The sequence below is a fragment of the Tripterygium wilfordii genome, chromosome 17 (assembly GCF_013401445.1).
Source record: "Tripterygium wilfordii isolate XIE 37 chromosome 17, ASM1340144v1, whole genome shotgun sequence".
Lineage (NCBI taxonomy): Eukaryota > Viridiplantae > Streptophyta > Magnoliopsida > Celastrales > Celastraceae > Tripterygium > Tripterygium wilfordii.
The window spans coordinates 12,907,167-12,919,458 of NC_052248.1; the positions used below are offsets into that span (position 1 = coordinate 12,907,167).

Genomic DNA, 12,292 nt, shown 5'->3' on the forward strand with positions numbered 1-12,292 from the left:
ACTTGATCAACACAGTCCTCATTGGACCTACAATCCCCAAATACTACCCTTCGCCTAGCCATCTACCACGATCATACCCCCTCACGTGCATTTACATGCACACCTCTTGACTTTATGTCTTACTAACTTGACCATAGAAGTCTCTTTGGCATGCACCCCCCAGTGTCAAGAGATTTTTGGTCAATTTTGCTTATGTGTCTTGCAGGTTGTTAGTGGTACACCTTGACTTTTCCTTAATTATAGTTCAAACACCTACAAGGGTACAACCCTCTCCTTCTTGCGTCCTATCACCTAAGGCAAAGAGGGTTTTCACCCATTTTGGTTACCCATTGGAGATGTTCAGCGCTCGGGTCTCAGTCCAGCATTTCCTTGCACTATGCATTTACGGGTGCTGTATATTGTAAATGTTATTGGGCCAAGGTGGGCTTGAAATTTTTTCATGTCAAGGGCTCAGGCCGAGCCCGTATAAAACATCAGGCCCGCCCAAGTTCATAGTCTAGTATACTTAACCCAAACCTGAGAATAAAATATCTTATTAAAAAGTGAAAGAATTGGTAAAAAAAAAGAATCTTGAATATCCTCTGTATCTTATTTGAATGATGATTGATCACAATTCACAATCACAGAAAACAACAATGGTATACAAATTTATTTATTCAAACCGCGTTTTTCTTCATGAATCTAGAATTTGATACAGCAACTCCATTTGTGTTCTATTGTTCTTTATTCTGGATTTTCCATCATTTGTTCTCCATTTGGTGACAGACAAATACTAGGAAAAGGCAGATTATATATGCTCATCATTAGAGACCAACCATATAACACCACAAACTAATACTGAAAAACCCAGCTGTCTCCAGTACTTGAAGCAGATAGAAACTTCATTACACAAGATCCTTTGCCGTCTTCATTGAATTATAAAAGTTTTAGTAAGCATGTCCATCACTATCTATAAAGCAGCCACAGTATACAACTATACAACTATATATATATATATATATAACCATCATTTTAGTATCTTCAAGGTATTCTATAAGTTCTTTTAACAAGTCAACAGAGCAAAACCTTATTAGTTATATGTATATTCATGGGTTAGAATTTAGAAATGTATATGGGAACATGATATAGTGGACAGCAGAGGTGTATAAAATTATAGATTTGGCATCAGAGGTTTATGTAGAATTGTTCAAAGCTAAGCTGACATGATATTGATGGTTACAGCCTTGTTTTGTTTCTCAGAATGAATACCAAATCCAACTTCTTCACAAGCTAGCTCGCGAAGTCAACGTTATTTCCACCTATAAATACCAAGCATGGCGTTGCCAATGCTCTCCACCTCCAACTTCTTACAGACATTTCAACACTCTCTCTCTCTGTTGCCTTCAGACTTTCTCACTAATCTCTTGACACTTTGTCATTGCTTTTATCATAAAATGGGTTCAACATTATGTACTGTTTTCTTGATTATGGTTTCCACAATGTTTTCTGTCTCATCCTCGTCCCTTACAGTTGGTTTCTATAAGAATTACTGTCCTTCTGTTGAATCAATTGTGAGATCAGCGGTAATTAAAGCTGTGTCACGCAATCCGGTCATCGGTGCTGGTCTTGTAAGGATGCATTTCCATGACTGCTTTGTCAGGGTAAGTAGACATCTCCATTTCATGCTTCTTAATATACTAAATTACTAATTCAATTCAGTTTTATGATTTTTACCAATTTTTATCTTCTGTTGCAGGGTTGTGATGGTTCTGTGCTACTAGAATCCACATCAAGCAATCAAGTTGAAAGAGACCATCCTGCTAACAATCCTAGCTTGAGAGGTTTCGAGGTGATTGACGAGGCCAAAGCGCAAATCGAGGCAGTATGTCCAAAAACTGTATCTTGTGCAGACATTCTTGCTTTTGCTGCTAGAGACAGTGCATACAAGCTTGGAGGAGTATATTATGCAGTTCCAGCCGGACGTCGCGACGGGCGTGTCTCGAGTTTTGATGAAGTTACACAAAACTTGCCTCCTCCCTTTTTCAATTCCGAGCAAATTATCGCACTTTTTGCGCGAAAAGGGTTGTCAGCGGATGAGATGGTGACACTATCAGGAGCACATTCCATTGGTGTCTCACAGTGTTCTTCATTTTCTAACCGTCTCTACTCATTCAATCAGACTCATAAACAAGATCCTTCATTGGACCCCAAATTTGCAGCCACGTTGAAGAAAAAGTGTCCTAATGGAGCTGCCAGAGCTCCTGCGGTGGCGCTTGATCCTACACCTGATTATCTGGACAATAAATACTACATTGAGCTGACGAACAGTCGCGGATTACTGGGTTCGGACCAGACACTGATGAGCAGCTCCTCTACAAAGAGGATGGTGTTGAACAATGCAAAATATGGTTCAATATGGGCCAAGAAATTTGCAAAGGCAATGGTGCGCATGGGTTCTATTGATGTTCTTACTGATGAAGAAGGTGAAATCAGGACATTCTGCAGTGTTGTGAACTAAGAATTTTTATTTTTCTGCATGAAAGTTTCCATTCTAATCATTTACTGTTGTTATTTTTGTATTGTCTTTCGCAATTGGTATTGGTTTTTCAGTTCAAGTGCATGTATTCTTATTTCTTAATTTGTAATATCTCCTCCGCCTATAACTTCAGGTGTGGTGAAATTCAAATTGTATACGTACACACTATACAGTGTACATCTTGATAAAAAAAAACATGTGTTTTTACAAGCAAAATTTGATGTAAACGAAAGAAAAATGCAAGATCGAATAATCTGCTACTGATTAAGTAGTTGAAAGAAATCATTTCGGAGCGTCGATTCCGCTGTGAATAAATCCTAAAACAACAATTGAAGTATATGAAAATTTGTAGATCTAAAAGATATATAGTTGATGTAGAACATGTTGCATGAAGGTTTAGGCACCTCGGAATCAAGTGAAACCTTGTGAGTTGACTCAAAACATCCATCCTTTGATGCACCTCGGAATTGCTTGAAATGATCCATTTTTCTGGTCCAAACTCTGTAGTTTAGGCCTCCAAATTAACGCCTTTGCCATTTTAAGAATTATTGGTTTCTTTTATATCTTTTATTCAAAAGTGCGAATTATCAGTAATATTGATTTCTGGGTCTAACTTGTTTTTGCAATTTTTGACATGTTTGTCAATTTTTAGCGTTTTCTCATTCTTGTTTAAATAAGAATAAATAGGATTGTGAGCTGACAGGCCAGACAAATGTACTCTTTTTTATCTTTGATTCGCGTTAATAGTTCTCTCTTCAACCAAATATCTAGTGCTTAAGGACATTTACATCTTACCATGCCAAAGGTTTATCCACAAAAACATAAGATTTGTGCGACTGAATCAAGGTTTCAATCGATCGATCTTAAATTCTTGATAAAATAGGGAAGAAGACTGTGTCTTCCAAGGTTAAGTTGATGTCGAAAGAAAAGAAACATACATGATACATGATACACAATTTGCCGGCCCTCCAAATCTCTCTGTCCTTTTTTGACAGACAAATACACACAGAGCTCTACAAAATTATCACTAACACCATTTTTAATACCAGGCCAAGGGCAAAGGCTCAACTGCATGTCTTAATTTAATTAAGTCATTGAAGATATACAGGGGCATGGCCTCGTTGAAGTACAAGGCAAGGTCCTCCCCGGCCATAAAAAGGATGACTTTGGATTTTTTTTTTTTGGGTTCGCTACTTCCAGACACAAACTATTATAAAGTATTATTACAAGTCTAAAAAATATTCATCTATGTCTGAAAACGTGTTTACAATGTGAGAGGAGAAGGGTTTTATTTATAAACCATTCGGTTTGGTTATACCAGACCGATGTGAGATTTTTAGTCTTGACATGAACTTGATATAAATTCAATGAGCAAATTTCTTATATATGACTCTGCCAATGACTCAAATTTTAATTTTAAATCTAGACCGAGTTTCACTATTTTATTCAATGCATAATAACATGGTAACTTTTTTATAAAAAACCAACGAGAGTTAGTTTGGTTGACAATTGACTGTGTTAGGTATATTTGTATCCAAAGTTCGATTCCAACCACAAACATAATTGAAGGAGGTATTTCAAAAAAAAAAAACATTTTTTTTGTGAAAAAATATCAAATAGAAGGGCTTTGGGCTTTCCTTGTGTGGTTACGTGAATTTGGGCTTGAAAAGCCACAGTCCAATACAATCATTGACGGGCCATTGGTCCTACTTTTTCATGGGCCGGGCTTTTACGCGAAAGTTAAAGGCCATTCTAGTCATTTTGTGTCTTTGACGTACACCACCACTGAAAAACCCTAAAAATCCCCTAAACCCTTCCATGATCGCTCACACATTACGCATCCACTTGGCCACTGAAACCCTAGCGGAGAAGAATCCGTTTTCGTTTCTCCGATCTGCATCTGGAACAAAGGCAAACATGCAGATCTTCGTGAAGACTTTGACTGGGAAGACCATCACGTTGGAGGTGGAATCCTCCGACACCATCGACAACGTGAAGGCCAAAATCCAGGACAAGGAAGGCATCCCTCCGGACCAGCAGCGACTCATCTTCGCCGGGAAGCAGCTCGAGGACGGGCGCACTCTCGCCGACTACAACATCCAGAAGGAGTCAACCCTCCACTTGGTGCTTCGCCTCCGCGGTGGTGCTAAGAAGCGCAAGAAGAAGACCTACACCAAGCCTAAGAAGATCAAGCACATTAAGAAGAAGGTGAAGCTCGCTGCACTTCAGTTTTACAAGATCGATGACTCTGGTAAGGTTCAGAGGCTACGAAAGGAGTGCCCCAATGGTGACTGCGGTGCCGGAACCTTCATGGCCAATCATTTTGATAGGCACTGCTGTGGTAAGTGCGGACTCACCTACGTCTACCAGAAGACCGGTGGCGACTGATTGATTATAGTGTCTGATTTTTTTACAATTAGGGTTTTCTTAAATGTTTTGCTTTGATAATTGCTGGACCTAATTTATCGTTATGCTATTGCATCTTTATCTCAATGTGGAATTGCAATTCCTCAATCAACCTAGCATTGTTCGCCTCTCCTTTACAAGAGATTCAGATGAATGCTGTTCTACTTTAGAGAATCGGCCACAATTCTTGTTAGTGGCTGTTCTGTTTCAGCTTAAAAAACCCAAGACTTGAGAAATTTCTGTCTTGAAATTCTATATTTCGGAATTAATTTGGGGTTACGGTTTGTGGACGATGATCATCAGCAAGTGTTACTGGGTTGGAGGAAGACTCTGTGTTTGTTAGAGAAGCTTAGAAGAAGACACTAATCTCAGGGCCTGAATGAGTACAGCCCGCAAAGAGCATCCTGGGCCAGGTATATAGCAAGGCTCCAAATGGGCTCAAAGAGATGGGTCGGAGGCCCGTTTGACACCTCTAACTACGCATCTCAATATGCAAAGGCAAGTAAATCCATAACGGAAAGAAAAGAGTAAAAGACGAAACCAGACGCTTGACAAAAAAGAACACTAGCTAAATTGAGCTAATTTAGATAAACCACCACCTTAGATGAACAACAGAGATGACATAAAAGATTTTACCCTTAACAAGTCTAATATTACTTTTGCCCCATAAAGAGGAAATTTAGTCATCACCAATCACCATTTCAAAAAATGAAAACATCAAAACATGAAGGAGAAAAAAAAAACACGATTCATGCTCAACCAAGAGCACGTCCATTGAAGTCACCAAAGCTGGAACTTTTTTCTGCCTAAGCCACTAGTGTACTGGCAGTGGTCGATTCACTGCAAGGAGAAAGAATCCAGGGTAAGTGAAAATGCTTTGTAATCCACACTTACATATTACTCTACTCCTCAGAGAATCCAAATTGGTTGAAAGTCCAGCAAAGTTTCTTGTCCCAAAATCTGAGGAAACTAAAGCAGGAAGTACTAAGATAAAGAACTTTGACAAGGTGCCTTGAAATCAAATGATAGATGATTCTTGAGGAAGTACAGATTCTTTTTGATAAATTCCAGTAAAAAACTATCAAGGTGTCTTACAGCTATTACGTTGCACATTGAACTATCAAGGTGTCTTACAGCTATTACGTTGCACATTCGAATTATTGACCAAACCATGTGTAACAATTCTGCCAGCTCCATCCTCGCCATTAAGGACGTGTTACAATAAAAGTATTACAACACATCTATGAAGTAAACCAGCAAACACATCTATGAAGCAAACCAGCAAAAAAATATACTTGGCTAGTTATGTACATTGTGCAATTTCTATTGATACATATAGCTCTAAGGACCCTCAACCCAAGTAATACTACCACCTTAAACCTGGATGCAGACCATCAACTAAACCATACTTCATATGCAATAGCTCAGATCAGTCACGCCAGCAAGCACACAGTTTTTTTAGATGTAGTTCGTCTATTGTTAATTAGTTTACTTTAGCCACCTCAAATATAGTTCTATAGAAAATTTATGCTACTAGTTCTTCAATCTAAAGGTACACATCAAATGTCACCAGCCCTAAAATATTTCATTTGCCGAAGGGCGAAGGTCTGGGTCAGCCCTAAAAATTCTTCACTTAGCAGATGCTAATAAATTATAAATGATTTACACGTCAACAGAAAAATTATTCTCAACAATTTCTCCAGTATGAAGGCATTAGATTACCATTCTTGCCCTCGTCATTCTAACTACAGGTTTCCAAAACATGCATGATTGAATCATTGTTTATTCCCCAAATTACATTTTCGCCACATTAACAAAACCTAGAGTTTTTTTTTTCCCAATAGTATGATAAAAGAAGAGGAAGAAATACTCACTATTTCCACACAGGTGGAAGCTTCTTTGTTTTCTTGTAGTAACGAGCTAGGCGGTGGATCCTGCTCTCAACCAAAATCAACCTGAACTTGGAGTCCTTATCCTTTCGATTCCTTTCTAGATGTTTGCGGATTGCAACAGCTTTCTTAATGAGGTGGTACAGATCCTCAGGGATTTCAGGAGCAAGCCCTAGAAAAAAATTGTGTGGATAAAAGAAGTGCAATCAATGGGTTTAACATAAAATCAGAAAAAACAATGCTAACAGGTTAGCATACCATGTGCCTTCAATATCCTCAAAATCTTGTTCCCAGTAACACTCTTCACCTGAGCAATACCATGAGAATCACGAAGAATAACACCAATCTGAGATGGTGTCAAACCTTTTTTTGCAAACTTGCAAATGTTCTCATCAACCTGGAAAATCAACATAAAACTCAATGATTGATGAAAAGATTTTGTTGAACATCAGTACATGAAAAGGAAGTTGTCCAGGAAGCACTCGCGGTAAGCCAGAAGAAAATTAATTATCAAGGCAGCAGGATGGGTATGTGAATCAACTGAGCCTAAGAAATTTTTCTGAGAAATAGAATTCAAATTTTAGTAAGTCCTCCACGGAAGACATTTAAAAGTCCATCACACAGTTCACACTGAACTTCAAAACCTGGATTACAAAAAATTTAGTACAAGGTTTCTCGAATATCAAATGGCCATAAACATATAGACTTTTTAGCCCAAATTGAACACTACCAACTATACCCTTTCACTTGTAGAAGAAAATTTCCGGTTCACTAAAGTAAAAAACTTTATCCAATGAATTGCATGACTCAATGTCCTCGATTAAAATCAACAAACTGAGTTTACGACACTTCCGTTCCACCAGCCAAAACACCAAGAGGAAAAATCAGCAAGAAACAAGTACAATTTCTTAAATGGAAAATTTCTTCAACAAATGTCTCATTTATGACAGAGGAGAACAATGTCATTGATTCAACTAAACGTTACACAATCGCTCGCCTATGAAGAGTTTTCTCGACTTACGGCATATCCTTGTTATATTTTCATTCTCTATCACCCGAAAACAGCATTCCCGACAGTATCCAGAAAATTAAACCAGGAACAAATAAAATTGACTTCAAACAAACAGCTATAATAGAGATTTAGGGTTGAAGTGTCTCACATCTTGAGCAGAGATCTTCAACCAGCTCGGCGGGGTCCTCTTGTACGGCAAAGCAGATGCGGAAATGCCCTTACTGTTAACATCCAAGAAGAACAAATATGTTAGCGGCGAAATTAGCAGCTAAAGAACACATCTCTGATCATAATCATAGAAAAACCACAGAAGAAAACTCGGCAGTGGAACAAACCCTCGACTGTGCATGCGTCCCATGGTAGCGGACTTCGCAGTTCGGCTGCCTCTGTGGGTGGCTCACGCACCTGCTCTTCTCTCTTGCTCAACCTTGCTAGGGTTTTCACTCTTCGCTCAATTGCAGGGGAGTCTTTGGATTTTATTCGCTCCATGGTTGGGCCTCGGGAATGATCCAATGGGCTTCAAAGACACATGTGGAGTGGGTTTGAACTTTGTGGTATTTGACTCCGATGGGCTTGTTTATAGTAGTTGTCTAGTTTATGTGATTCGGCCCAGTTTGTCTCAAAGCCCCAACTTTACATCCAATTGACAAGCCGCAACAGGCCCACATCCAACAAAGCAAGCTGGGCTCGTAATTGAACTCTCAACCAGTTAGCCGATAGGCACACGTAAATCCACTGGACAAGTTAATTAGGCCGATACTTAGTGTAAATCACTTAAAAATAATTGTGCTAGAACATCGAATCTACATTTACGTTGACTTTGTTTATTATTATAGAACATGTGTTGTGCCAATTGCTAGCTAGCTAACATTGCACTTGGACATATATTCCAACTTAAAACGTGTTCTCTATGGTCTCCAAGTTGCATATGTATATTAGTATGCTTAACACGATCGACCAGTAGCTGCCAGCATTTCTCCTTAACAATATTTAAACCGCAGTACATGCGTGCATGCACTATTTTAGTCCTGATCAAGTGCAGCAGGTTGACATGCAGTGCATCTGCCATGCTAATTAATGTTGCATTTCCTCGAAATTGATATCTTTGTAGTTATGTGTTGGGTTTCGATCCAATTTACCATGTCGTTAAGTGAGTAATTTATGCACGCGTACGTGGTTGACGGTTTAGGTTTATGTTCATATCAAATGTATAAAAGATAAATTTCCATGGTATCGTTTGAGATTTGGCCCCCCCAAGGGACTGGTTACTCCCGTACCACAAGATCGGAGTAGGAATGAGAAGATCCACAATCATGTAACTCGCAATCAGGAATTTAACTAGCTAAAGCTGAACTGAAGACATCTTCTTGGATTAGAGTCTGAAATACAACAAACTGTTACTACTAGTTCTAAAGGAGAGCAACGGCTATAGACCGACACAGAAAAAGAAGAAAAGACATCACTGTAGGTTTTTTAGAATAACATGATGAAAAGTCTTCTGGAGTCACGTGCCTTGTTGTACCACCCTGCTAGTGTCCTTTCTAGGTTGAGTGTCATCTGTGACAAGTCTTGAAGGAGTGGTTGCCGGTCATTTCTTCTTTATAATAGTATTTTGGATTGTGATTATATTCGACAAAAGGTACTTTTCATATCTCAATTATTGATCATATTTTATTTTTGTCTCTTAATTTTTTTTCTTCTTTTTTTTTATCCTAACAATGAAAAAAAGTACTTCGTTGATCCCTCGAATAAATTCGACGAAGGAAAAATCCAACGTGACATCTAATTATTCATCAGATTAAATTTCTTCAACGTGCCACATAGATGTCAAACAAACATTTTCCAACTCCAATCTCATTTAAAGGATGAAAATGATACTTTCTAATAATTAAGAAACTAAAATTAAAGGAAAAAAAATATAAAGACTAAAATAAAACTTATCTCATAATTAAGAGACGAAAAATACCTTTTTACCTATTACATTCTTTAGTTGTGCCAAGTATTGCGGAGTAGGTTACTTTAAAAACATATCATTTCACAAATTACAAGGAAAATGCACATGCCATTGCTGGGTCCCAAAGCTTCTTCTTCAACATTAAATAACTTATTATTGATCATTTTGCCCAAACTATGAACAAAATCAACACTTTTAGATCGAAAGGATAGAGTATTTTTTTTGTTCCATGTATCTCGGATGAACACTTATTATACATATTAAATATTATTGTGCGTTCATCTCAATATTTGATATGTCTAGGACGGACAAAAAAAACACTGCAATGCGTAAGGTTACTGCTTTTAGATTGTCGAATAGCTATGACTAACCGCTGTATAGCCACCATCAACCGCCAAATTATGGCCACTAATGTAAGCAGATTCATCCGAAGCAAGAAACAGAGCAGCCTCTGCGACATGCCTGGCCTTCAAAACAATCCCCTTCAAATTAGCCACAGCGCTAATACTCGCTTCAACGTCACTCGGCTCCATATTATACGCCCTGCACGACAATGGCGTCGCGATCCCAAATGGAGAAATGCAATTCACTCTAATCCCATGCACCCCCAGTTCACTGCAAGCCGTCCGAACCAGACCCAGCAGAGCATGCTTCGATGCGGTATACGCATGTGGTCCAGTACCTCCCATCGAAGACGAAACACTCGCAGTACAAATAATAGATCCTCGGATTTTCTTACCCACCATGGCACGAGCCGCGTGTTTGATTGTCGCCGCGGCCCCTCGAACGTTGGTGGCCATTGTGTTGTCGAATCCTTCCATGTCAAGGTCCAGAATTCCAGTCAACGGGCCCATGATTCCAGCATTGCTGAACAGTATATCGAGCTTTCCATGTTTTGATAATGCGTAATTCACCGTCTCCTCCACTTGTTTCTCGTCGCTGACGTCGCAGTGGTGGTAGCTGACGCGTTCAAGACCTATTGACGCCACCAGTTGAAGACCCAGTTCGTCTTGAACATCGGCAGCGACGACGAATGCGCCGTGTGAAACAAACAGTCTCACTGCTTCTTCGCCGATTCCGCTTGCTGCGCCGGTCACAATTGCTACCTTGCCCTCCAATCTAGAATATTTTAATGGAAAATTTGATGAAAACATGTATATAGTCATGGATTTTTAAACAGATCTAATTACGTACCTTGGCGTAGACATTGATGAATCGTGTTTGCTCGAAGTTCCAAGAAGCGAAGGTTTCTTGATTTATGGTGACGGTGAAGTCTGTGATAAGAAAACTAAAGGTGGAAGACGAATGGCGAAGTCTTTGAAGAGAAGATGGGGACAATAAATAAGCGATTGATGGACGTGTGGACGGTGGACCCATATAAAATTTAATTGTGATCATATTTATTTTTAAATTTTCAATTTTTTTTGACAGGTCAAAAGCATAATTGCATTGTAAAGACCAATACAGAATATCAGATCATGTGATAATTTTCTCCATTCAATAGGTAGACGAAACTCATCAAGACAAGTCCCAACAACAAATTAAAAAAACTCAACATCTACCGGCGATACCAACGGACACCATGGGCACTCACTGAGTAGAACACCCAACTTTAGAGAAAAAAAAAGAAACCATACAAAATAAACAGAGGACTATTGTCTTCGCACTCAGGTAGGATTGAAACAACAATCTTTCATCTGTAGAACCAGATCTGTCAGTTTGAAACTCATCCAAGACAAATCTAGTAATTTGAGGCAGAATCATAACAGAACTATAAACAGAAGTAGTTTGGGTGTAGATCGAAAAAAATCAACCATCATTATTATGGTTGATGGGTAAACTAACAACTTATACTCTATGTTTGGATTTAATTTTACCAAAAACCTAAACAACGTATTTCACAGCTTATACTCTATTATAAATCAACAACATATACTCTGTCAATCATACTTTATACCAAACGACCCTAATTGTTACAATATGTTCAATTGTCTATTCTTCCGTTTCTTTAAGGGGAATGACACATATTTTTTGGGTAACCAATAATTTCTCAGCGTAACATGTCCATCAAACAGTTGAGAAATGGCAACACTCTAATTGCTGGTCCCATTTATATTTATACCCTGAATAATTTTCTTTGCTTTAATTTTTTGTCAGCTTCCGGAAGAAAGGGGAAGTTGAGCTACAAGTTTCGGAAGAGCAATCGAATGAATCAACAATTACGGAATAAAGGTTACTTGATTTATGGTGAGCAATGGTCGATACAATGACACAATTGTTGGTCTTCACCCCAATTGAAGATGAAGACAAACTTAGATAGATATTCCACAACACATGCAGCACAGTCTTCGTGCCTTATTTCAGACGGCATGGAAGAATTATTGCATGCCTCAACTTTCCACAAAAAGAAAATAAAGTCCCTGTGTAATTAGTCCTCACTGCAATAATTCATTGCAGTGCATGTCTCACTGGTCCACATGCATGCAAGGAAGAAAATTCATTGCATGCCTGCGGGC

General features: G+C 38.7%; 4 protein-coding genes across 4 annotated transcripts; 2 read left to right on the plus strand and 2 right to left on the minus strand.

The window, feature by feature from the left end:
- The first annotated feature begins 1,433 nt into the window (after positions 1-1,433).
- Positions 1,434-2,497, plus strand: LOC119981637 (peroxidase 5-like). The gene is made up of 2 exons (XM_038824710.1): positions 1,434-1,640; positions 1,736-2,497. The coding sequence occupies exons 1-2, from the start codon at positions 1,434-1,436 to the stop codon at positions 2,495-2,497; spliced, it is 969 nt and encodes a 322-aa protein (XP_038680638.1).
- Positions 2,498-4,318: 1,821 nt separating this feature from the next.
- Positions 4,319-5,105, plus strand: LOC119982754 (ubiquitin-40S ribosomal protein S27a-like). The gene has a single exon (XM_038826288.1). It carries the CDS (start codon positions 4,334-4,336, stop codon positions 4,901-4,903), a length of 570 nt encoding a protein of 189 aa, XP_038682216.1. The 5' UTR covers positions 4,319-4,333; the 3' UTR covers positions 4,904-5,105.
- A 381-nt stretch (positions 5,106-5,486) lies between these two features.
- On the minus strand, positions 5,487-8,288 carry LOC119982067 (40S ribosomal protein S13). Its single transcript, XM_038825247.1, has 5 exons — positions 8,158-8,288; positions 7,971-8,043; positions 7,069-7,207; positions 6,796-6,982; positions 5,487-5,761 (listed from the first exon to the last, which is right to left on the minus strand). Exons 1-5 carry the CDS (start codon positions 8,178-8,180, stop codon positions 5,728-5,730), a joined length of 456 nt encoding a protein of 151 aa, XP_038681175.1. The 5' UTR covers positions 8,181-8,288; the 3' UTR covers positions 5,487-5,727.
- Positions 8,289-9,804: 1,516 nt separating this feature from the next.
- LOC119982641 (short-chain dehydrogenase reductase 3b-like) lies at positions 9,805-11,128 on the minus strand. The gene is made up of 2 exons (XM_038826120.1): positions 10,971-11,128; positions 9,805-10,895 (listed from the first exon to the last, which is right to left on the minus strand). Exons 1-2 carry the CDS (start codon positions 10,982-10,984, stop codon positions 10,121-10,123), a joined length of 789 nt encoding a protein of 262 aa, XP_038682048.1. The 5' UTR covers positions 10,985-11,128; the 3' UTR covers positions 9,805-10,120.
- Between the last annotated feature and the right edge of the window lie 1,164 nt (positions 11,129-12,292).